The sequence below is a fragment of the Nerophis ophidion genome, linkage group LG12 (assembly GCF_033978795.1).
Source record: "Nerophis ophidion isolate RoL-2023_Sa linkage group LG12, RoL_Noph_v1.0, whole genome shotgun sequence".
NCBI classification, from domain to species: domain Eukaryota; kingdom Metazoa; phylum Chordata; class Actinopteri; order Syngnathiformes; family Syngnathidae; genus Nerophis; species Nerophis ophidion.
The window spans coordinates 725,587-749,586 of record NC_084622.1 but is presented as its reverse complement, the minus strand read 5'-3'; the positions used below and the strand labels follow the sequence as shown (position 1 = coordinate 749,586).

General features: G+C 41.9%; 2 protein-coding genes across 4 annotated transcripts in view; both read left to right on the top strand.

Annotated features, from left to right (window-relative positions):
- Window positions 1-4,048, top strand: part of LOC133562864 (tumor protein p53-inducible protein 11-like) — a 181,467-nt gene extending 177,419 nt beyond the window's left edge. For all 3 annotated transcript variants that reach the window (XM_061916670.1, XM_061916672.1, XM_061916671.1), the window contains one exon: window positions 1,809-4,048. In XM_061916670.1, coding sequence (XP_061772654.1) covers window positions 1,809-1,942 — 134 coding nt within the window. In that variant the 3' untranslated portion in view covers window positions 1,943-4,048. The remainder of the gene's footprint in view (window positions 1-1,808) is intronic.
- Window positions 4,049-19,644: 15,596 nt separating this feature from the next.
- Window positions 19,645-24,000, top strand: part of LOC133562863 (CD82 antigen-like) — a 90,727-nt gene continuing 86,371 nt past the window's right edge. The window contains exon 1 of the mRNA XM_061916669.1: window positions 19,645-19,806. The gene's annotated coding sequence lies outside the window, so the exon portion shown is untranslated. The remainder of the gene's footprint in view (window positions 19,807-24,000) is intronic.

The following is a 24,000-nucleotide window of genomic DNA, read 5'->3' as shown; positions in this document are numbered from 1 at the left end:
CTTATATTCTTGTCTTCATGAAAGATAGGAATCTATATGTTAAACATGCATGTATATTCATTGAAACACCTTCAACATGTCAACAAAAATGGCAAAATAAATAAATATAAATTATATACTGTATATATAAATGTATGTATGTATATATACATATGTATATATATATATACATGTGTGTGTATAAATGATATGTGTGTGTATGTACATATGAGGTAGATCACCTCGACTTGGTCATTTATTAAGTAATTGATAAACATTGAAAAACTTATTGGGGTGTTACCATTTAGTGGTCAATTGTACGGAATATGTACTGTACTGTGCAATCTACTAATAAAAGTTTCAATCAATCAATCAAAAGAGTAAAGGAAAAAATCCACGTTTTATTTCAACAGTACTTCCCGTCAAAAGCCTAAAGACTGATCGCACAGTTCCTGTCTTCACAATAAAAGTGCCGCTCCATTGCGCCTGCGCTAACAAAATAAGAGTCTCCGAAAGCCAGCGCAAACAAGCTAGCAAGCTACGGAATTTGCCGCCAATGTATTTCTTGTAAAGTGTATAAAAACGAATATGGAAGCTGGACAAATAAGATGCCAAAAACCAACGACTTTCATGTGGTATTAGACAGAAAAGAAGAACTTTTTTCTCCTCCATTTCAAAACGTGGACGTTATCAGCACTATACTGTCTGATTCCAATCAATGCAAGTCATCAGAATCAGGTAATACACCAACTTATATTCTTGTCTTCATGAAAGATAGGAATCTATATGTTAAACATGCATGTATATTCATTAAAACACCTTCAACATGTCAACAAAAATGGCAAAATAAATAAATATAAATTATATACTGTATATATAAATGTATGTATGTATATATACATATGTGTATATATATACATGTGTGTGTATAAATGATATGTGTGTGTATGTACATATGAGGTAGATCACCTCGACTTGGTCATTTATTAAGTAATTGATAAACATTGAAAAACTTATTGGGGTGTTACCATTTAGTGGTCAATTGTAGGGAATATGTACTGTACTGTGCAATCTACTAATACAATTTTTAATCAATCAATCAATCAATCAAATCAATGAATGCCTACTGAGGCTATGGTGCTGTTAAGTTATTGTGGCTCAATGTGCCATTTTTTTAAATTTTATTTTAATGTACTATTATTTAATATATAATATTGTTTTAGTTGCTTAAGAGATATTCCTGGCTCTGAATTTGCTCATTGCTATTTTTATGTTTTTGTGCATTATTTGTTGCCGTAATCATTAAACAATCAAGTTACTCATCAGTTACTCAGTACTTGAGTAGTTTTTTCACAACATACTTTTTACTTTTACTCAAGTCAATATTTGGGTGACTACTCCTTACTTTTACTTGAGTAATACATCTCTAAAGTAACAGTACTCTTACTTGAGTACAATTTCTGGCTACTCTACCCACCTCTGGCCTTTGCCAAGGACCACCTGGGGTAACAGTAGTAAAGTGGTTAGTGCCCCAAGACCCCATAGAGGAGCCTCCACTGCCGGATGCACTTTAACCTCATGCCCAGGACTGGTGGGTAAGCGGTACAATTACACCAAAACTATGTTTTTTTGTTTTCCAATTGACAATAATTAATCTGTTTTTGTGGGAAAAGTGTAGTGATATTCCAGGATTACAGTCTGTTCAATAATAGCAGTTGTAATTGGAGTCAACGGGGCTGATAGATAGATAGTTAGTACACACTTTGTAGATTGTTTACACACAGAGTGAATGTCCAGTGTGTAATTAGGGTGTCCCTCTATGGTTGCAGTGACATCCATCACCTTAATAGAGATGGCCATGCTGCCCCACGCTGCCATGCTCCTGCTCCTCAGCCGAGTACTCTTCCTGGTGGTCACCATGGCGTACTACTACCACCTGGGTCGCAAGCCGAAGAAGGTCTGAGCTTGACTGCAGCGTCCGTCCAGCATCGATGCGGCGGGAGGAAGGTTTGGATTGTTGTTTGAATTGGAGCTGGGAGCGTTATTTTGCCAGCGGGTGCACGCTCCACGCTCCCTCCACGGGACCTAGCTTAGTATCACCCTGCCAATAGAACATTACAGACTCTATACGGAAAACTCAAGACCTCATGGTATGAATGATGTTGTGAGGTCCAACACGAATCCTGCGTTTTGAGTGCTGTTGTTGTAAAAAAAAAATAATAATTCTATGATATTGTATTCTTGTGTTCCTTTGTTCCAGGTATGTAATGTACATGGACGTCTCTCACGCTGTTTTACACACGACAAACCTTTGGACACACCTTCTCATTCTCAACACAACTGATGGTCCCAAACCCTTCGCTGGACAGTCGCCGGACCCTATCTCAGCTGCATTTTGGCGGTAGGCGAGGTACAACCCTGGACAAGTTGCCACCTCATCACAGTATATATATATATACTGTGGCAAAAAAAAAAAGTATTTAGTCAGCCAGCGATTGTGCAAGTTCTCCCACTTCAAATGATGACAGAGGTCTGTAATGTTCATCATAGGTACACTTCAAATGTGAGAGACAGAATGTGGAAACAAAAAATCCAGGAATTCACATTGTAGGAATTTATTTGTAAATGATGGTGGGAAATAAGTATTTGGTCAACCATTCAAAGCTCTCACTGATGGAAGGAGGTTTTGGCCCAAAATCTCACGATACATGGCCCCATTCATTCTTTCCTTAACACGGATCAATCGTCCTGTCCCCTTAGCAGAAAAACAGCCCCAAAGCATGATGTTTCCACCCCCATGCTTGACAGTAGTTATGGTGTTCTTGGGATGCAACTCAGTATTCTTCTTCCTCCAAACAGGACGAGTTGAGTTTATACCAAAATGGATACATGGATGATACAGCAGAGGATTGGGAGAATGTCATGTGGTCAGATGAAACCAAAATACAACTTTTTGGTATAAACTCAACTCGTGGTGTTTGGAGGAAGAAGAATACTGAGTTGCATCCCAAGAACACCATACCTACTGTGAAGCATGGGGGTGGAAACATCATGCTTTGGGGCTGTTTTTCTGCTAAGGGGACAGGACGATTGATCCGTGTTAAGGAAAGAATGAATGGGGCCATGTATCCTGAGATTTTGAGCCAAAACCTCCTTCCAACAGTGACCAAATACTTATTTTCCACCATCATTTACAAATAAATTATTTAAAATTCCTACAATGTGAATTCCTGGATCTTTTTTTCACATTCTGTCTCCCACAGTTGAAGTGTACCTATGATGAAAATGACAGACCTCTGTCATCATTTTAAGTGGGAGAACTTGCACAATCGCTGGCTGACTAAATAACTTTTTGCCCCACTATATATATATATATATATATATATATATATATATGTATATGTATATATATATATATATATATATATATATATATATTTACAGCCCGGCCCCTGGCCAAATTGCTGTAACCCAATGCGGCCCCCGAGTCAAACGGTTTGGGGACCCCTGTTGTAAATAGTCATGAAAATAAAGAAAAGTCCTTAAATGAGAAGGTGTGTCCAAACGTTCGACTTGTACTGTACATTTAAATTTGTAAACGCTACATCTCGACACCGCCTGACATGCACTTAAGGACCAAGAGTGTGTGCTGTAATTTATTGTGGCGTGTGTTTATGTCCGCCAAAGCCAGCTGGTTAGCACACTGGAGGTTATAGCGTAAAAAAAAAAACAAGTGACAGTGTTTTCTGTTGATGTCTTTCAAAAAATAGCACATTTAAACTGCCCAACAATTTTCCTTTCATGTATTATTCAATGCAACCAAAGTGAACGGTCGATGTTTTGTACAGTAGTTTGTTTTTTCAGCATGGTAGTTTTGGCCCTCAGTGGTAAAAGTCGGTCCTCGTTTTGCGCGAACACAACTTTACTGGCTTCTTTATGAGTGATGTAGCAGATTTTCTATAACGCCATGTCTGTGGTCTTGCCTTAACAAATGTTTCTAACAGTCCAACACTGCATTTGGATGCTTTTAGGATGTTCATTAAAGTCAAACAGTGTTCTTGCATACAAAGTGTTCAGTATTAGGTCGAGCATTCTTTTGTTTCTCCAGTGTGATTTTGTACCTATTTAAGCAATTGTCTTTTAATGTCATGCATGTACAACACTCAAAACCAGTGAAGTTTGGCAAACTGTGTAAATGGTAAATAAAAACAGAATAAAATGATTTGCAAATCCTTTTCTAACTTATATTCCATTGAAAAGACTTTAAAGACAAGATATTTAATGAGTTAGGTTTAGGTTTAACCCTAACCTTAAATTTTTTTGCAAATAATCATTAATGTCAGCAACACATTGCAAAAAAGTTGGCACAGGGGCATTTTTACCAGTGTGTTACATGGCCTTTCCTTTTAACACTCAGTAAATGTTTGGGAACTGAAGAGATCAATTTTTGAAGACTTTCCTATTCTTGCTTGATGTTCAGCTTAAGTTGTTCAACAGTCCAGGGTCTCCGTTGTGGTATTTTACGCTTCAAATGCCACTCTTTTACTCTTGTTTAATGAATCCACAATGCTGTAACACGTGGCTTGGCATTGTCTTGCTGAAATAAGCAGGGGCGTCCATGATAACGTTGCTTGGATGACAACATATGTTGCTCCAAAACCTGTATGGACCATTCAGCATTAATGGTGCCTTCCCAGATGTGTAAGTTACCCATGCCTTGGGCACTAATGCACCCCCATACCATCACACATGCTGGCTTTTACACTTTGCGCCAATAACAATCCGGATGGTTATTTTCCTCTTTGGTCTGGAGAACACCATTTCCAGAGTTTCCAAAAACAATTTATAATGTGTACTCGTCAAACCACAGAACACTTTTCCACTTAGCATCAGTCCATCTTAGATGAGCTCGGGCCCAGGGAAACCGGCAGTGTTTTCCGGGTGTTGTTGATAAATTGCTTTGGCTTTGCATAATAGAGTTTTAACTTGCACTTACAGATGTAGCGACCAACTGTAGTTACAGGCAGTGGTTTTCTGAAGGGTTCCTGAGCCCATGTGGTGATATCCTTTACACAATTATGTCGCTTTTTAATGCGGTGCCGCCTGAGAGATCCAAGGTTCGCTATATCATCGCTTACGTGCAGTGATTTCTCCAGATTCTCTGAACCTTTTGATGATATTACGGACCGTAGATGGGGAAATCCCTAAATTCCTTGCAATAGCTCGTTGAGTAATTTTGCTCTTAAACTCTTGGACAATTTGCTCACGCATTTGTTCAAAAAGTGGTGACCCTCGCCCCATCCTTTCGATTGGAAACTAGATCCTTCTTGCATTTATACAGTTCAATTGACTAATCATTCATTGGCGTGGGCTTTCTACACATTCCAGTCTCTAAAGCGCTCAAGGTGCAACATAAACGACATTCTAGTCACATGAAAAGAAAACTTAGTCGGGATCAAGGGTGACAATAGTTCTGTCCACCAGTGGTTTTGACCAGAATGAAAATAACTGCAGCTGAAAAATCGGTTATGACTTACGTTTGCTATGTTATACATACAAAACTCCAAACCAGTGAATTTCTGGGTGTTGTTGGTAAATGGCTTTGGCTCTGCAAGATAGAGTATGAACTTGCACTTACAGCTGTCGCGACCAACTGTAGTTACTGACGGCGGATTTCTGAATTGTTCCTGAGCCTGTGTGGTGATATCCTTTACACACTGATGTTGCTTTTTGATGCAGTCCCGCCTGAGGGATCGAAGGTCACGGGCATTCAATGTTTGTTTCTGGCCTTGCCGCATACGTGCAGTGATTTCTCTAGATTCTCTCAACCTTTTGATGATATTACAGACCGTAGATGGTGAAATCCCGAAATTCCTTGCAAAAGCTGGTTGAGAAATGTTGTTCTTAAACTCTTGGACGGTTTGCTCATGCATTTGTTGACAAAGTGGTGACCCTCGCCCCGTCCCTGTTTGTGAATGACTGAGCATTCCATGGAAGCTGCTTATATACCCAATCATGGCACCCACCTGTTCCCAATCAGCCTGTTCACCTGTGGGATGTGAAGTGTGAATTATATTTATATAGCGCTTTTCTCTAGTGACTCAAAGCGCTTTACATAGTGAAACCCAATATCTAACTTACATTTAAAGCAGTGTGGGTGGCACTGGGAGCAGGTGGGTAAAGTGTCTTGCCCAAGGACACAACAGCAGTGACTAGGATGGCGGAAGCGGGAATCGAACCTGCAACCCTCAAATCGCTGGCCCGGCCGCTCTACCAACCGAGCTGTCCCGCCCGGGATGGTCCAAATAAGCGTTTGATGAGCATTCCTCAACTTAATCAGTCTTTTTTGCCACTTGTGCCAGCTTTTTCAAAATATTTGCCAAAAAAAAAAAAAAAAAAGTTTACCAGTTTGAACGTTAAATATCTCGTCTTCGAAGTCTATTCAATTGAATATATGTTGAAAAGGATTTGAGAATCAATGTATTCTGTTTTTATTTATGATTTACACCAGGGGTGCCCACACTTTTTCTGCAGGCGAGCTACTTTTCAATCGACCAACTCGAGGGGATCTACCTCATTTATATATATCATTTATATTTATTTATTTATGAAAGAGACATTTTTGTAAACAAGTTAAATGTGTAACACATATAGATGTCTTTCTTTCACAAAGACAAGAATATAAGTTGGTGTATTACCTGATTCTGATGACTTGCATTGATTGGAATCAGACAGTAATGATGATAACGCCCACATTTTCAAATGGAGGAGAAAAAAGTTGTCCTTTCTGTACAATACCACATGAAAGTGGTTGGTTTTTGGCATCTAATTCATCCAGCTTCCATACACTTTACAAGAAAAACATTGGCGGCAAATTCCGTAGCTTGCTTGATTGACATTCACGGCACCCGAGGGTCTTGTGAGATGACGCTGGCTGCTGCCAGTTCATTATTATGAAAAAATGACAGAGAGGAAGGCGAGAAACACTTTTTATTTCAACAGACTTCCGTCAAAACTCTAAAGGCCGACTGCACATTTCCTATCTTCACAATAAAAGCCCTGCTTCGTGCTGCCTGCGCTAACAAAATAAGAGTCTCGGAAAGCTGGCGTGCACAAGTGATGTGCACGCCAGCTTTCTGAGGGATCGCTTGTGCACGCCAGTTTTCCGAGACTCTGTATTTAGTTAGCGCAGGCAGCATGAAGCAGGGCTTTTATTGTGAAGATAGGAAATGTGCAGTCGGCCTGTAGAGTTTTGACGGAGAGTCTGTTGAAATAAAAAGTGTTTCTCGCCTTCCTCTCGCTCATATTTTCCTAATAATGATCTTGCAGCAGCCAGCGTCATCTCACAAGACCCTCCGGTACCGTGAATGTCATTTAAGTGACGTCTTGGTGAAGATTGATGATCACTCATTTTTAGCTCTATTTTTTTTAAAAGCCTGGCTGGAGATCGACTGACACACCCCCCGCGGTCGACTGGTAGCTCGCGATCGACGTAATGGGAACCCCTGATTTACACAATGTGCAGACTTCACCGGTTTTGGGTTTTGTGATAATTCAGCAGTGCAGGATTAGCGGAGTGTGTGTAGCAACACATAATCCCACCAGACGGACACCAACATCTAAAGACGAGTACAATCGGATCATTCCCTGCGACAGGAAACAGGTGCTTGTCAGTATCCAGTCACTGGGAAACATCTTGTACAATCTTACCTCCCATTTGAACTCCAGTCAGCTTGTACTTCTCCTTGTGCAAATAGAAGTAGGAGCGCCACCGATCCAGCACCGTGCACCCAGGGGCCTCCTCCAAAGGTGGTCCCCGAGTCCCCGCCCCAGATGGGAGTAGTCCTGAGGTCTGAGTGATTGCCGGGTTGGTGCTTGTTACTTGGGTGAGTCTTCACTTGGCACGGGGAACACATGGGTGTGGTCTGGTGCTCCGCCGTAAAGTAGTGATTATCTTTTTTTTTAATGACACGCGGCTCTGGACAGCTGCTGGCATGCTAATTATTGGCCGTTCCGCGAGAGGCCTCAAATCATCCACCTTTTTGAAATGCTGGAAGATCTGTGAGGCTGATTTATTTCGGGACATATAGTATCACGGTGGCAGAGGGGTTAGTGCGTCTGCCTCACAATACGAAGGTCCTGCAGTCCTGGGTTCAAATCCAGGCTCGGGATCTTTCTGTGTGGAGTTTGCATGTTCTCCCCGTGAATGCGTGGGTTCCCTCCGGGTACTCCGGCTTCCTCCCACCTCCAAAGACATGCACCTGGGGATAGGCCCCTCCCACCTTCAAAGACATGCACCTGGGGATAGGCCCCTCCCACCTCCAAAGACATGCACCTGGGGATAGGCCCCTCCCACCTTCAAAGACATGCACCTGGGGATAGGCCCCTCCCACCTCCAAAGACATGCACCTGGGGATAGGTTGATTGGCAACACTAAATTGGCCCTAGTGTGTGAATGTGAGTGTGAATGTTGTCTGTCTATCTGTGTTGGCCCTGCGATGAGGTGGCGACTTGTCCAGGGCGTACCCCGCCTTCCGCCCGATTGTAGCTGAGATAGGCGCCAGCGCCCCCCGCGACCCCGAAAGGGAATAAGCGGCAGAAAATGGATGGATGGATGGATATAGTATCACCGCGCTGCACTTTGTCCACATTTGATCTTAAAGCAGGGACGTCCAAAGTGCGGCCCGGGGGACATTTGCGGCCTGCAGGGAATCTTTTAACGGCCCAATGGCACATTCTAAAAATACGATTAAAAAAAAACAAAACATAAACAGTGGTATAAAAGAGCAAACATATGAAATTTCATAAGAAAATGTTGCAATGTTTACTCTAATAACACAAAGCTGCCATGCAGGCTGTTTCTTTCTTTAAGAAAAATAATGAATCAAAATCAATGTCATTATGAATTATTGACCCATTCAAGGCACCAATTATGTATATTTTTTGTGTAAAATGTTGCATATTGTGTGTTAGCCACACGTTTTTGTTTTAAAACGAACAAACAAAAAACATAAAAAACAATAAAACTTATAATTGGCGGATATATCTGAAGTTGATCTCGAGATTATTGTGTTAAAAGTAAAAAAAATAATTATAATTTATTTTTTAACACTTTAATGAATAGGACCGTTTTGGATACCCAATAATTTTAGTGTGATTTTTTTTAAAAATTTTTTAAGGGCCATTGCTCAAAAAATAATAATAAATTAAAATCAATGTTGTTATGACTTATTGACCTTTTTAAAGCTACACTTATTATATGATCTAAAATCCATCCATTTCCTACCACTTATTCCCTTTTGGGGTCGCGAAGGGGGCGCTGGCGCCTATCTCAGCTACAATCGGGCGGAAGGCGTAGTACACCCTGGACAAGTCGCCACCTCATCACAGGGCCAACACAGATAGACAGACAACATTCACACACTAGGGACCATTTAGTGTTGCCAATCAACCTATCCCCAGGTGCATGTCTTTGGAGGTGGGAGGGGCCTATCCCCAGGTGCATGTCTTTGGAGGTGGGAGGGGCCTATCCCCAGGTGCATGTCTTTGGACATGGGAGGGGCCTATCCCCAGGTGCATGTCTTTGGAGGTGGAAGGGGCCTATCCCCAGGTGCATGTCTTTGGACATGGGAGGGGCCTATCCCCAGGTGCATGTCTTTGGACATGGGAGGGGCCTATCCCCAGGTGCATGTCTTTGGAGGTGGGAGGGGCCTATCCCCAGGTGCATGTCTTTGGACATGGGAGGGGCCTATCCCCAGGTGCATGTCTTTGGAGGTGGGAGGGGCCTATCCCCAGGTGCATGTCTTTGGAGGTGGGAGGGTCCTATCCCCAGGTGCATGTCTTTGGAGGTGGGAGGGGCCTATCCCCAGGTGCATGTCTTTGGAGGTGGGAGGGGCCTATCCCCAGGTGCATGTCTTAGGACATGGGAGGGGCCTATCCCCAGGTGCATGTCTTTGGAGGTGGGAGGGGCCTATCCCCAGGTGCATGTCTTTGGACATGGGAGGGGCCTATCCCCAGGTGCATGTCTTTGGAGGTGGGAGGGGCCTATCCCCAGGTGTATGTCTTTGGAGGTGGGAGGAAGCCGGAGTACCCGGAGGGAACCCACGCATTCACGGGGAGAACATGCAAACTCCACACAGAAATATCCCAAGCCTGGATTTGAACCCAGGACTGCAGGAACTTCGTATTGTGAGGCAGACGCACTAACCCCTCTGCCACCGTGAAGCCCATGATCTAAAATATTCCACTTAAAAATGTTATTGGGTGAATATAATGCATATTTTGTGTTTTTTCTATAAAAAATGGTTTTCTTTGACAAAAAACATACAACTTAATTCTTTTTTTAATGTTATATTGACAGATAAACCTAATGTTGATCTAGAGATTTAAGCCCATAATAATAATAATACTGAATAATGACACATTTTTTATATTTTTTGGACCAAAACCCTTTGGTATCCCCGGGATCAAGCCTGAGTGGAGGCCTAAATGTATATTTTTATACATATATTGTATTGGTTTTTAAAATAAAAAATATCAAATTGGCCCCAGCTTGCTTTGATTTTTCAGTCTGCGGCCCTCAGTGGGAAAAGTTTGGACACCCCTGTCTTAAAGCCTTATTCCAAAATGAAATCATTTTTGTCCACTAAAGATCTACCCTGCAAAAAGTCAGTGTTGAAAAACTAGGAAAACTAAATACCAAAATAAAGGATATTTATTTTATTTGAACTAAGCAAAATGATCTGCCAATAGAACAATATTGGAGGTATCGGCATTGGTTTCAAAAAGCCGATAAAAGCTGTACAGAGTGCTACACGGGCGTAGGGAGAAGTACAGAGCGCCAATAAACCTTATCTACGGCTTTTCACACACACAAGTGAATGCAAGGCATACTTGGTCAACATCCATACAGGTCACACTGAGGGTGGCCGTATAAACAACTTTAACACTGTTTCAAATATGCGCCACACTGTGAGCCCACACCAAACAAGAATGACAAACACATTTCGGGAGAACATCTGCACCGTAACACAACATAAACACAACGGAACAAATACCCAGAAACCCTTGCAGCACTAGCTCCTCCGGGACGCTACAATATACACCCCCCGCTCCTCATGCTCTCTGAGGGAGAGCATGTCCCATATTCCAAGCTACTGTTTTGAAGCATGTTAAAAAAAATAATGAATTTTGTGACTTCATTTTTTTCCATAACTTCGGTTGATATCGGAATCGGTAATTAAGAGTTAGACAATATCGGCAATAAAGCCATTACCAAACATCTCTAAAAATAAATCACATGCAGAGCCTTTGTGTCGAAGCACCTTTGGCCGCCTTTTTCAATCCGATGCCACAAGCTCGGCACACCCATCTTTGGGCAGTTTCTCTCATTCCTCCTTACAGCACCTCCCAAATTCCATCCATCAGGTTGGATGGGAAGCGTTGATTTTCATTCAGAATGTCTCTGTAGATTCATCTTTCCCTCTATCCTCTTTGGAAACCCACCCCACACCATGATGCTGCCACCACCATGCTTTACTGGAGAGATGGTATTGGCCTGGTTTCCTTCAATAAGGATGCCTGGCATTCACGCCAAAGACTTCAAAATCTTGGACCCTCGGACTATGAAAACCAAACAATGTGAATTGTGAAGTGAATTATATTTATATAGCGCTTTTTCTCTAATGACTCAAAGCGCTTTACATAGTGAAACCCAATATCTAATTTTTTTTTTACATTTAAAGCAGTGTGGGTGGCACTGGGAGCAGGTGGGTAAAGTGTCTTGCCCAAGGACACAACGGCAGGGACTAGGATGGCGGAAGCGGGAATCGAACCTGCAACCCTCAAGTTGCTGGCACGGCCACTCTACCAACCGAGCTATACCGCCCCCAATGTGGTCTGATGAGACATGAAGGCGCATTGCAAAAAAAAATGGCTTCCATTTGGTCACTCACGCATCCAGGCCTGATTGGTGGATTGCTGCAGAGATGGTTGTCCTTCAGGACGGAGGAATGCTGGAGTTCTGACAGAGTGACCGTCGGGTTCTTGGTCACCTCCCTGACCCGAGAGGAATGCAGCAATGTACACCCTGGATTAAAAAAAACAACTCCTCCCATCCAACCTGATGGAGATTGAGAGGTTCTGCAAAGAAGAATGGGCTAAAACGGGCCAAAGATAGGTGTGGGGTATTTTGTGTGGAATTTTGAGGACAAAAATTAATTTATTCCATTTTGGATTAAGACTGTAACATAATAGAATGTAGAAAAAGTGAATACTTAGCGTATGCACTGTAGAGTTGATGAATCTATCAGGGTTAGTCCAGCAAGGATGTTTGTTCATTGAGTTTTGGGGTAGTTTGCTACTTAGATCAAACTATAAATAGCACACCGGGTCTAAAGTGGTAGCATTGTGTTTTTATCTACATACTGTTTGTGCTACTATCTTGTACCTCGAAGCAGATTGTCATTGTTCTTTCCACTATTCAGTTGCAAATAAAGAATCCTTGTTTATTTTGATGGCTTCCCAAGTTGTTGAGCTCCAGACTGGAAGACCTGCTCCAAATCGGCCGGGGAAGTTTATTTGTAGTCCACGATTCATACCTGAGGCAATTCAGAGTGCTTTACAGATACATGCAATTAAAAGAAAGGAAGGAATTAACTGAATTGACAGTAAATATTCATCCATTTCCTTCCGCTTATCCAAGGCCAGGTCGTGGGGGCAACAGCCTAAGCAGGAAAGCCCAGACTTCCCTCACCACAGCCACTTCGTCTAGCTCTTCCCGGGGGATCTCGAGGCGTTCCCAGGCCAGCCGGGAGACATAGTCTTCCCAACGTGTCCTGGGTCTTCCCCAGAACCACTTCATCTGGCTCCTCTCCATGTGGAGGAGCAGCGGCTTTACTTTGAGTTCCTCCCGGATGGCAGAGCTTCTCACCCTATCTCTAAGGGAGAGACCCAAACTCATATGGGCCGCTTGTACCCGTGATCTTATCCTTTCGGTCATGACCCAAAGCTCATGACCATAGGTGAGGATGGGAACGTAGATCGACCGGTAAATTGAGAGCTTTGCCTTCCGGCTCAGCTCGGTCGGTAGAGTGGCCGTGCCAGCAACTTGAGGGTTGCAGGTTCGATTCCCGCTTCTGCCAACCTAGTCACTGCCGTTGTGTCCTTGGGCAAGACACTTTGCCCACCTGCTCCCAGTGCCACCCACACTGGTTTAAATGTAACTTAGATATTGGGTTTCACTATGTAAAGCGCTTTGAGTCACTAGAGAAAAGCGCTATATAAATATAATTCACTTCAATTCACTTCACTTCTTCACCACAACGGATCGGTACAGCGTCCGCATTACTGAAGACGCCGCACCGATCCGCCTGTCGATCTCACCATCCACTCTTCCCTCACTCGTGAACAAGACTCCCAGGTACTTGAACTCCTCCACTTGGGACAGGGTCTCCTCCCCAACCCGGAGATGGCACTCCACCCTTTTCCGGGCAAGAACCATGGACTCGGACTTGGAGGTGCTGACTACGGTCGCTTCACACTCGGCTGCGAAGCGATCCAGAGAGAGCTGAAGATCCTGGGCAGATGAAGCCATCAGGACCACATCATCTGCAAAAAGCAGAGACCTAATCCTGCGGCCACCAAACTGCGCCTAGAAATTCTTTCAGTAAAGAATTTAGATAAAATACCGTATCTCCTTGAATTGCCGCCGGGGCGCTAATTAATTTAAAACCTCTTCTCACTCCGGCACTTACCAAAGGCATGCGGTAAATTTAGGCCTGCGCTTAAAGGTTTGAGTGTGATGTAAGGATACCACCATGAAAAGCACATTTAATAAAAAAAACGTTATTATGGTCTTACCTTTACTTATAAATGAAGTCCATGCGCAGCTCCTTCTGATCAAAAGCATCCGTAACTTGTTTATAGAAGTCTTCCTTATCTTTCTTCAGTTTTAAAAGTCTCTCTGTCTCGATGGAGATCTTCCTTTATTACCTCCTGCTTGGATTGAAAGTCCAGTTTAGAAAACTGTTTTATTTTAGATATGTAATCCTCCATGTTAAAAGTGCAAGGGAGAGGAAAAAATAAACGATCGCTGCTCACTCTTGCTGCTTGTTGTCACTTCTTCTGCAGCCGAGTAGTCGCAGGAAGGATCACTAGCGCCCTCTACCACCAGGAGGCGGGAGTCATTTAATGACTCATATTTGACACACGCAGCTACGGTATATTAATAAAACATAGCTGTTTACTGTTCTTTTTAGCATATTCAATAGCTTGGACCTTAAATCCTACTGAATAGCTCTTAATCTTCTTCCCTTTATATGATTTCAAATGATTGAAATCAGCCTCCTCCATTTTGAAAATGATGACAGGTGAAGTGTCACTCGTGACGTGACAAGTTTGACCCTGCGGAAAATCTAGGCATATGCGCTAATAAAAATAATATTTTGCGAAACGAGTTTGACCCGGCGTTAATCCTGAGCCGGCGGTAATGCTAAGCATGCGCTAATTATTTTGCAGCCTAGGATCACTAGGGCCATTTTGTAGAGCGACAGGTGATCAGACCACTGTGGGCCATCTACGCACCTGTCGGCGATCTCATCGGCGATCTCGGGGCCGGTCCCGGCACACCCGCCTCCCTGCAGGGCTGCAGGCCACGCCTCCTCACAACAGCCTACTCTGTCCTTTCCTGTACAAGACGTCCGTGCCAACAGTCCAGTCCAGCTTATTGTCCACCCGCACCCCGAGGTACTTGAATGAGTCCACGGTCTGTACCTCGACTCCCTCGATCACAATAGGTCATGACTTTAGACTCGACCTCCCAAATTCAATGACCAGCTAGCTCTTTGGTCTTTGACGGATTGAGCTGCAAGAGGTTCCTGGGGCACCAGACACAGGAACCTCTTACAGCTCAATCCGATACGTCCGAGGAAACCGAGGTGTCCGAATCCTCCCGAGACACTGTGAAAGCTTGTCTGTCCCGGCGCTCAGCACCAGCTCCGCAGCCCTGTCTCTTCATCCGCATCGCCTCCAATCTCTCCAAACGGACCCTGGTGTGGCAGAGACCCAGCAGCCGGTCTCCATGGCCTAAAGGCTCCCAGGAGGCAGATCCAGAAGTTGAGAAAAAAAGCAATGCCGAAGTCAGGAAAGTGCCACCCTGGTCACACAGCCCCTTAGGGTCCCCAACCTAAAGGCATAAAAACATGCTCGTCCAACACTACGAGTTTTGACTCCGTGACGATGATCTGGATCAACCACAAGATGCAATCACTTCAATCAATGTTTATTTTTATATAGCCCCAAATCACAAATGTCTCAAAGGACTGCACAAATCATTACGACTACAACATCCTCGGAAGAACCCACAAAAGGGCAAGGAAAACTCACACCCAGTGGGCAGGGAGAATTCACATCCAGTGGGACGCCAGTGACAATGCTGACTATGAGAAACCTTGGAGAGGACCTCAGATGTGGGCAACCCCCCCCCTCTAGGGGACCGAAAGCAATGGATGTCGAGCGGGTCCAATATGATACTGTGAAAGTTCAATCCATAGTGGCTCCAACACAGCCGCGAGAGTTCAGTTCAAAGCGGATCCAAGACAGCAGCGGGAGTCCCGTCCACAGGAAACCATCTCAAGCGGAGGCGGATCAGCAGCGTAGAGATGTCCCCAACCGATACACAGGCGAGCGGTCCATCCTGGGTCCCGACGAGCGGTCCATCTTGGGTCTCAACTCTGGACAGCCAGTACTTCATCCATGGTCATCGGACCGGACCGTGGAGGGGGGACATAGGAGAAAAAAGAAAAGAAAAGAAGCGGCAGATCAACTGGTCTAAAAAGGAGGTCTATTTAAAGGTTAGAGTATACAGATGAGTTTTAAGGTGAGACTAAAATGCTTCTACTGAGGTAGCATCTCGAATTGTTACCGGGAGGGCATTCCAGAGTACTGGAGCCCGAACGGAAAACGCTCTATAGACGTTCTTCTCGGACATTTCCTGAAAGTTTCATAAAAATCCGCCCATAACAATTTTGAGTTAAGTTACAAACTAAAACTAAGACTAAAAAATGACAAACCAAGGGTAACTATTTCCTAACCTTCGGCGAGTGAACAATTCTCTCCTTGCAATGGTTCCTCCTTAGTATTCCTCCTGGTGAGAAACCTTCAAAGACTTTGATCTCCCCCAAAATACTTAATTGTGTGATTACGTGCGAGGCTTCAAAAGTCCTTTTGTGAGTGTCACTTTCTCACTTGGATCATAGCCGGCGGTAAATGTCAGCCCGTGAAATCCTTTCATCAAAACGTTGACCTTGTTCTGACATGTTTACACCAAGAGTTGTTATGTAAGGTAAGCTTTTGTTTTGTGTGTTTGTCTGAACCTGCATGTTGGAACAAGACCTTACCTTAGCTTACGTACCCAGGACTTAAACGGGCTTCTTTTTACGTGCCAGGAGGGGAAAAAGATGGAATTGTGTGGCACCGTCAGAGGCAAGAAGCTCCAAAATGTGCCGATTCCAGGCATACTTGCCTTTCATTTTGGAGATAAACACACTTGACTCGAAACTAAACCGCGAAACCTCTTAATTATGTTGTTTGTAAATCGAAAAGTTTGTAAAGTGAGGCGGAGTTCCCCGTGAGAAACGATGTAAATAGGAATAATGGCCTCCAGCCTTGACTAAAGACCCTATTTTAATGAAGGTTTATAGACTTTGAACACGATATAAATATAAAGTAGTGATGGCTGAACTTTCTATTTAAAAAAGCAAGCACACACACAGAGAAGTCACTGTGGTGCCCTCACAAACCATCCAGAATCCTTAAAGGGGAACATTATCAGTTGACCTATGTAAGCGTCAATATATACCTTGATGGTGCAGAAAAAAGACCATATATTTTTTTAACCGATTTCCGAACTCTAAATGGGTGAATTTTGGCGAATTAAACGCCTTTCTGTGTATCGCTCTGGAGGCGATGACGTCAGAATGTGACGTCGCCGAGGTAACACACCCGCAATTTTCATTTTCAACACATTACAAACACCGGGTCTCAGCTCTGTTATTTTCCGTTTTTTTGAGTATTTTTTGGAACCTTGGAGACATCATGCCTCGTGGGTGTGTTGTCGGAGGGTGTAACAACACTAACAGGGAGGGATTCAAGTTGCACCACTGGCCCCAAGATGCCAAAGTGTCTGCCGCCATACCCCCATTGAATGTGCCAGAGTGTCTGCCGCCAGACCCCCATTGAATGTGCCAAAGTGTCTCCACATTTAACCGGCGATGCTAAGGCAGACATGGCACAGAGATGTATGGATAACCTGCAGATGCATTTGCAACGATAGTCAACGAAATCACAAAGGTGAGTTTTGTTGATGTTGACTGCCAGCTAATCGATGCTAACATGCTCCGCTAATCGATGCTAACATGCTATTTACCAGCGGTGCTAAAGCAGACATGGCACAGAGATGTATAGATAACCTGCAGATGCATTTGCAACTATATTACGTTTCCTTCCACCCACATTTAATGCGAAAAAAAACACTTACCAATCGAGGGATTTAAGTTGCTCCAGTGTCACAAGATGCGAAAGTCCTGATCGTTTGGTCCGCACATTTTACCGGCGATGCTAACGCAGCTATTCGGCCATGCTATGGCTATGAATAGCGTCAATAGCTATTCGCTCAATAGCTTCAGTTTCTTCTTCAATACTTTCATACTCCAACCATCTGTGTCAATACATGTGTAATCTGTTGAATCGCTTAAGTCGCTGAAATCCGAGTTTGAATCCGAGCTAATGTCACTATATCTTGCTGTGGTATTCCCATTGTTTGTTTACATTGGCAGCACTGTGTGACGTCACAGGGAAATGGATAGTGGTTTCGCAGAGAGACTAAAATAAGGCACTTTAAAGCTTTATTTAGGGATATTCCGGGACCGGTAAAACTTTGAAAAACACTTCAAAAAATACAACAAGCCACTGGGAACTGATTTTTATTGTTTTTAACCCTTTTGAAATTGTGATAATGTTCCCCTTTAACGTTAACATCCATTTTGCTACAATAATAATGGTTTGAAAAATTAAAATCCCCCAGACAAAAGAGAGAGGAATACAGGGGCTGTTATACACTTTATTGCCAAAAGTATTTGGACACCTGCCTTGACTCACGTATGAACTTGAAGTGGCATCCCATGGAATTGTCCGAAATGTTTTGGTATCCTGGAGCTTTCAAAGTTCTGGAACTAAGGGGCCAAGCCCAACTGCTGAAAAACCAACCCCACGCTATAATTCCTCCTCCACCAAATTTCACACTCTGCACAAATGCAGTCCGAAATGTGAACGTTCTCCTGGTAACCTTTCAAACCCAGACTGGTCCATCAGATTGCCAGATGGAAAAGCGTGATGCATCACTCTAGAGAATTTAATGTGTGTGTGTGTGTGTGTGTGTGTGTGTGTGTGTGTGTATATATATATGTATAGTGTGTGTGTGTATATATATATATATATATATATATATATATATATATATATATATATATATATATATATAATGTGTGTGTGTGTGTGTGTGTGTGTATGTATGTATGTATATTATATAATACATTGTATGTATTTATGTGTATATATATATTTATATGTATGGTATATATTTATGGCTGGAGATAGGGAAGTCTGCGCTTCCCTGCTTAGGCTGCTGCCCCCGCGACCCGACCTCGGATAAGCGGAAGATGATGGATGGATGGATGGATGGATGGTATATATTTATATAATGTATATATGTATGTGTATATACATATGCATACATATATTTATATGTATATGTGTGTATGTATATATGTAAATATATATGTATGTATATATGTGTATGTAAATAGCCTTTGATACATAAATAACACATATATACAAATGAAGCTACGATGGTGTGGTGAGATATTGTGTATTATTAATGTGAAGCTGCTTATGCTTCAACTCTGTCAGGAAACTTACAAAAATAAATGTCTACTGTACATGTCAGTTTTTGATATTCAATCAGATCATTTGAGTTTGAGTGGGTTCCTCTATACATTGAAAATATCCTGCTTTATTTTTCAACTTGGTAAAAATATTTGTGTCGATTCTTTTCTGCCCCCAACGTGACGTCCGAGTGAAATTAATTGATTGTACAGTGTTATTGTTTTGAAAATATGCATTTATATACAATGTCGTACACTTATTTACACACATGAATAAAACATTTAAAAAGAAAAGTGTCTTGATTTTTGTAAAAAAAAAAAAAATGTGAGTGGGCAGGAGTGGGTTAAATTTCTGCCCACGAGGGGGCGGGACCCAGCGAACTAGTCCTGGGAATTTTGTTTCTCTTAAGAGAATCGTTTTTTTCTGCTCTCAATAGCAGCTTGGTTTATTGTTGATTTATTGTTATGCCAAAATTCACGTGAAAATATTTTTGAACACAAAATATGCTTCCATCAAATATATGGCTAAATATGGAACATTTTGTCACAGATAATACATGTTTAAATCCAACAAAGAGAGACTATTGTCAAATAGACAACTAGGTCCAATATGACTGAGTATTATTTGTAAATATTGTGCGGCTTTACAGGAAAAACAGACGAGGAAAAAATGGCGACTCGTGAACCGAAAACCCGGTTTCAAAAGTCGCATCGTTTGCCAACGACCCATCAGTGGCATGAACTTTTCCCGGGACACACACACACACACACACACACACACACGCAGACGCACACACACACTCAAACACACTTGAGTAGTCCACGCAACACACGGAAGACTGTCGTGTTTTCCTCATATTCGGTTCCAACGTGGAAAGAAAACCAAGTAAGTTTACATATTTTTATTGTTCTTTGTCTTCTTTAGGAAAGTTCGTGTGTACTTTGAATTTTCGCCCTGCTTGGCGCCTGAACTAAACTCTCCTGTTTCATCTACTTTCAACCCAAAAGTTGTCTTAATTATATTCAGCTTTATATTTTATTCAAGTTGAATATTTTTTGTTGTTGTTGAAGAAAATGATTTTACAAATAATTTCTGACGCTAATGTTCAACGAAGGAAAGCTTTTTTTGATGTCTCTGTTGGCAGTTAATGATCAGGCGATATGGCCCGACAACTGTATCACGTTGTCGGGTCAGTTGTTTTGATATCGGTCGATATCGACCATTGTTGTGTTTTTATGAGCTTCAGAGAATATGGAACATGGAAAAAAAAAAACATTAAACGTTCACGATATTATTTAAAATCTAACCTTCCTCTGGTTGTAATCCCCTCAGCTAAGGTAGAAAGGAAACCGTGGAAAAGAAATGATGTACAAACCCCGTTTCCATATGAGTTGGGAAATTGTGTTGGATGTAAATATAAACAGAATACAATGATTTGCAAATCCTTTTCAAACCAAATTCAATTGAATGCACTACAAAGACAACATATTTGATGTTCAAACCCATACATTTTTTTTTTCTGCAAATAATAATTAGAATTTCATGGCTGCAACACGTGCCAAAGTAGTTGGGAAAGGGCATGTTCACCCCTGTGTTACATCACCTTTTCTTTTGACTACACTCAATAAACGTTCGGGAACTGAGGAAACTAATTGTTGAAGTTTTGAAAGTGGAATTCTTTCCCATTCTTGTTTTATGTAGAGCTTCAGTCGTTCAAAAGTCCAGGGTCTCAGCTGTCGAATTTTATGCTTGATAATGCGCCACAATTTTAGATGGGAGACAGGTCTGGACTGCAGACGGGCCAGGAAAGTATCCACACTCTTTTACTACAAAGCCACGCTGTTGTAACACATGGCTTGGCATTGTCTTGCTGAAATAAGCAGGGGCGTCCATGAAAACGTTGCTTGGATGACAACATATGTTGTTCCAAAACCTGTATGAACCTTTCAGCATTAATGGTGCCTTCACAGATGTGTAAGTTACCCATGCATTGGGCACTAATGCACCCCCATACCATCACACATGCTGGCTTTTCAACTTTGCGCGTATAACAATCCGGATGGTTATTTTCCACTTTGTTCCGAAGGACACCACGTCCACAGTTTCCAAATATAATTTGAAATGTGGACTCGTCAGACCACAGAACACTTTTTCACTTTGCATCAGTCCATCTTAGATGAGCTCAGGCCCCGCGAAGCCGGGGGTGTTTCTGGGTGTTGTTGATAAATGGGTTTTGCTTTGCATAGTAGAGTTTTAACTTGCACTTACAGATGTAGCGACCAACTGTAGTTACTGACAGTGGTTTTATGAAGTGTCCCTGAGTCCATGTGGTGATATCCTTTAGAGATTGATGTTGGTTTTTGATGCAGTCCCGCTTGAGGGATCATAGGTCCGTAATATCATCGCTTACGTGCAGTGATTTCTCCAGATTCTCTGAACCTTTTGATGATTTTACGGACCGTAGATGGTAAAATCCCTAAATTCCTTGCAATAGCTCGTTGAGAAATGTTGTTCTAAAACTGTTCGACAATTTGCTTACAAAGTGGTGACCCTCACCCCATCCTTGTTTGTTAACTACTTAGCATTTCATGGAAGCTGCTTTTATACCCAATCATGGCACCCACCTGTTCCCAATTAGCCTGCACACCTGTGGGATGTTCCAAATAAGTGTTTGATGAGCATTCCTCAACTTTATCAGTATTTATTGCCACCTTTCCCAACTTCTTTGTCACGTGTTGCTGGCATCAAATTCTAAAGTTAATGATTACTTGCAAAAAATAAATGTTTATCTGTTTGAACATCAAATATGTTGTCTTTGTAGCATATTCAACTGAATATGGGTTAAAAAGGATTTGCAAAAAATTTTTTCCGTTTATATTTACATCTAACACAATTTCCCAACTCCTATGGAAACGGGGTTTGTAAACTAAATTCTAGAAAATCACACAAAAAATGAACAACCTCTTTAAAAGTAGGTGCACAAGTAAAGAATACATAACAAATGCGGTAAATCAGGGTGTCAAACTCTTTTTAGATCAAAGGCCACATGGAGAAAAATCAACTTAGAAATAAAGACAATTCCAGATTGTTTTTGTTGTTTAAAAATACAACAAGCACATTCTGAAACTGTACAAATCATAATGTTTACAATTGCATATAGGGCTGGGCGATATTGGCTTTTATTAATATCGCAATATTTTCATGCCATATCGCGATATACAATATATATTACGATATTTTGAACACTTGATGCATTTAATGACAGCAGTATGATGATTCTATGTGTCTACATTCAAACATTCTTCTTCATACTGCATTCATATATGCTACTTTTAAACTTTCATGCAGAGATAAAAATCACAACTAAGTCAATTGACCAAAAGTGTATTTATTAAATACTCTTCATTCTCTCACGGGTGACTTTTTAAATGAAAGAACAAATTAATAGTGTTGCTACCTTTTTGTAGGAACACTTCTGCTGCATACTTTGTATATTGCTGTTGTCTGCTTAATATCTTCCCGCTTGAAGCCAAACCACCGCCAGATGATGGATCCCCTGCTCTTTATTTTGGGCATTTATTGTTCTTCCTCCATTTGTGATCAGTTTCGCACCTTCTCTCTCTTTTAGTATCACTCTACTCGCTCCACTCTGCTTGCACGACCTGCCTCAGCTAACGTTAGCCATGCTGCTACCTCAGTATGTGACGTATGTAAGAAGGCGGGCTTGTTTTACATCTCTGTGAGAAGGAGAGACGAGAAGGAGTGAGAAACGCCAGTAATGTAATGCCCGCAGCTAAAAGCAACTGTGTGAGAACGTATACTCGAATATTACGATATAGTCATTTTCTATATCGCACAGAGACAAACCCGCGATATATCGTTTGTATCGATATATCGCCCAGCCCTAATTGCATAGTATATATTATTTTTGTCGTTATTTATAATTTCTGAATAAATGATGTGATAATGTTCCTCAGTCATAATAATAATAATAATAATAATAATAATGAATTGGATTTATATCACGCTTTTCTATTGTTAGATACTAGGGATGCACCGATTAATCGGTAACCGAATATGGCATAAAAAGCCACATTCGGCCTTCGGTGGAATGAGTTAAAAACAAGGCCGAATAGTGGCGTGTGACGCAATTTTTTGACGCGGTGACGTTGGGATATGTTGTGTACCTGTATAAGTGTATGAGGTTACAAGCACACACTTATTGAGGTTTAGTGGGGCCTCTGTTTACATTATTAGCCTGTTGTGTAGGCTACCTGTATAAGTGTATGAGGTTACAAGCACACACTTATTGAGATTTAGTGGGGCCTCTGTTTACATTATTAGTCTGTTGTGTAGGCTACCTGTATAAGTGTATGAGGTTACAAGCACACACTTATTGAGATTTAGTGGGGCCTCTGTTTACATTATTAGCCTGTTGTGTAGGCTACCTGTATAAGTGTATGAGGTTACAAGCACACACTTAATTGAGATTTACTTGAGCCTTCTGTTTACATTATTAGCATATCTACTGTGGCTAAGCAGACTTTTGCCAAAAGGACAATAATTCATTTGTTGTGGGTTTATCCACTTTAATGCACTTTATTTTTTTTTTGGAATGCATTTTTGTTTGAAGGCCTAATATAAATGAAAAACTTTGTGCTTTTAATTGAAAAGCAAAGGCTACTGGAATATTTAAAAAAATGTCAGTATTCAATAAAAATTGCTTTATTTGAAAAACATGTCTAAATATTTATTCTAGGCTATTTATGCAATATAAAAAAATTGTGAAAAACTGCATTCATTATTCGGTATTCGGCCAAGCGTTTAAGCTTTATTCGGCTTTGGCTTCGGCCACAAATTTTCATTTCGGTGCATCCCTACTATATACTCAAAGCGCTCACAGAGAAGTGGGAACCCATCATTCATTCACACCTGGTGGTGGTAAGCTACATTTGTAGCCACAGCTGCCCTGGGGTAGACTGACGGAAGCGTGGCTGCCACCACCAATCATTCATTCATTCAATCATTCATTCACCAGTGTGAGCGGCACCGGGGGCAAAGGGTCCTGCCCAAGGACAC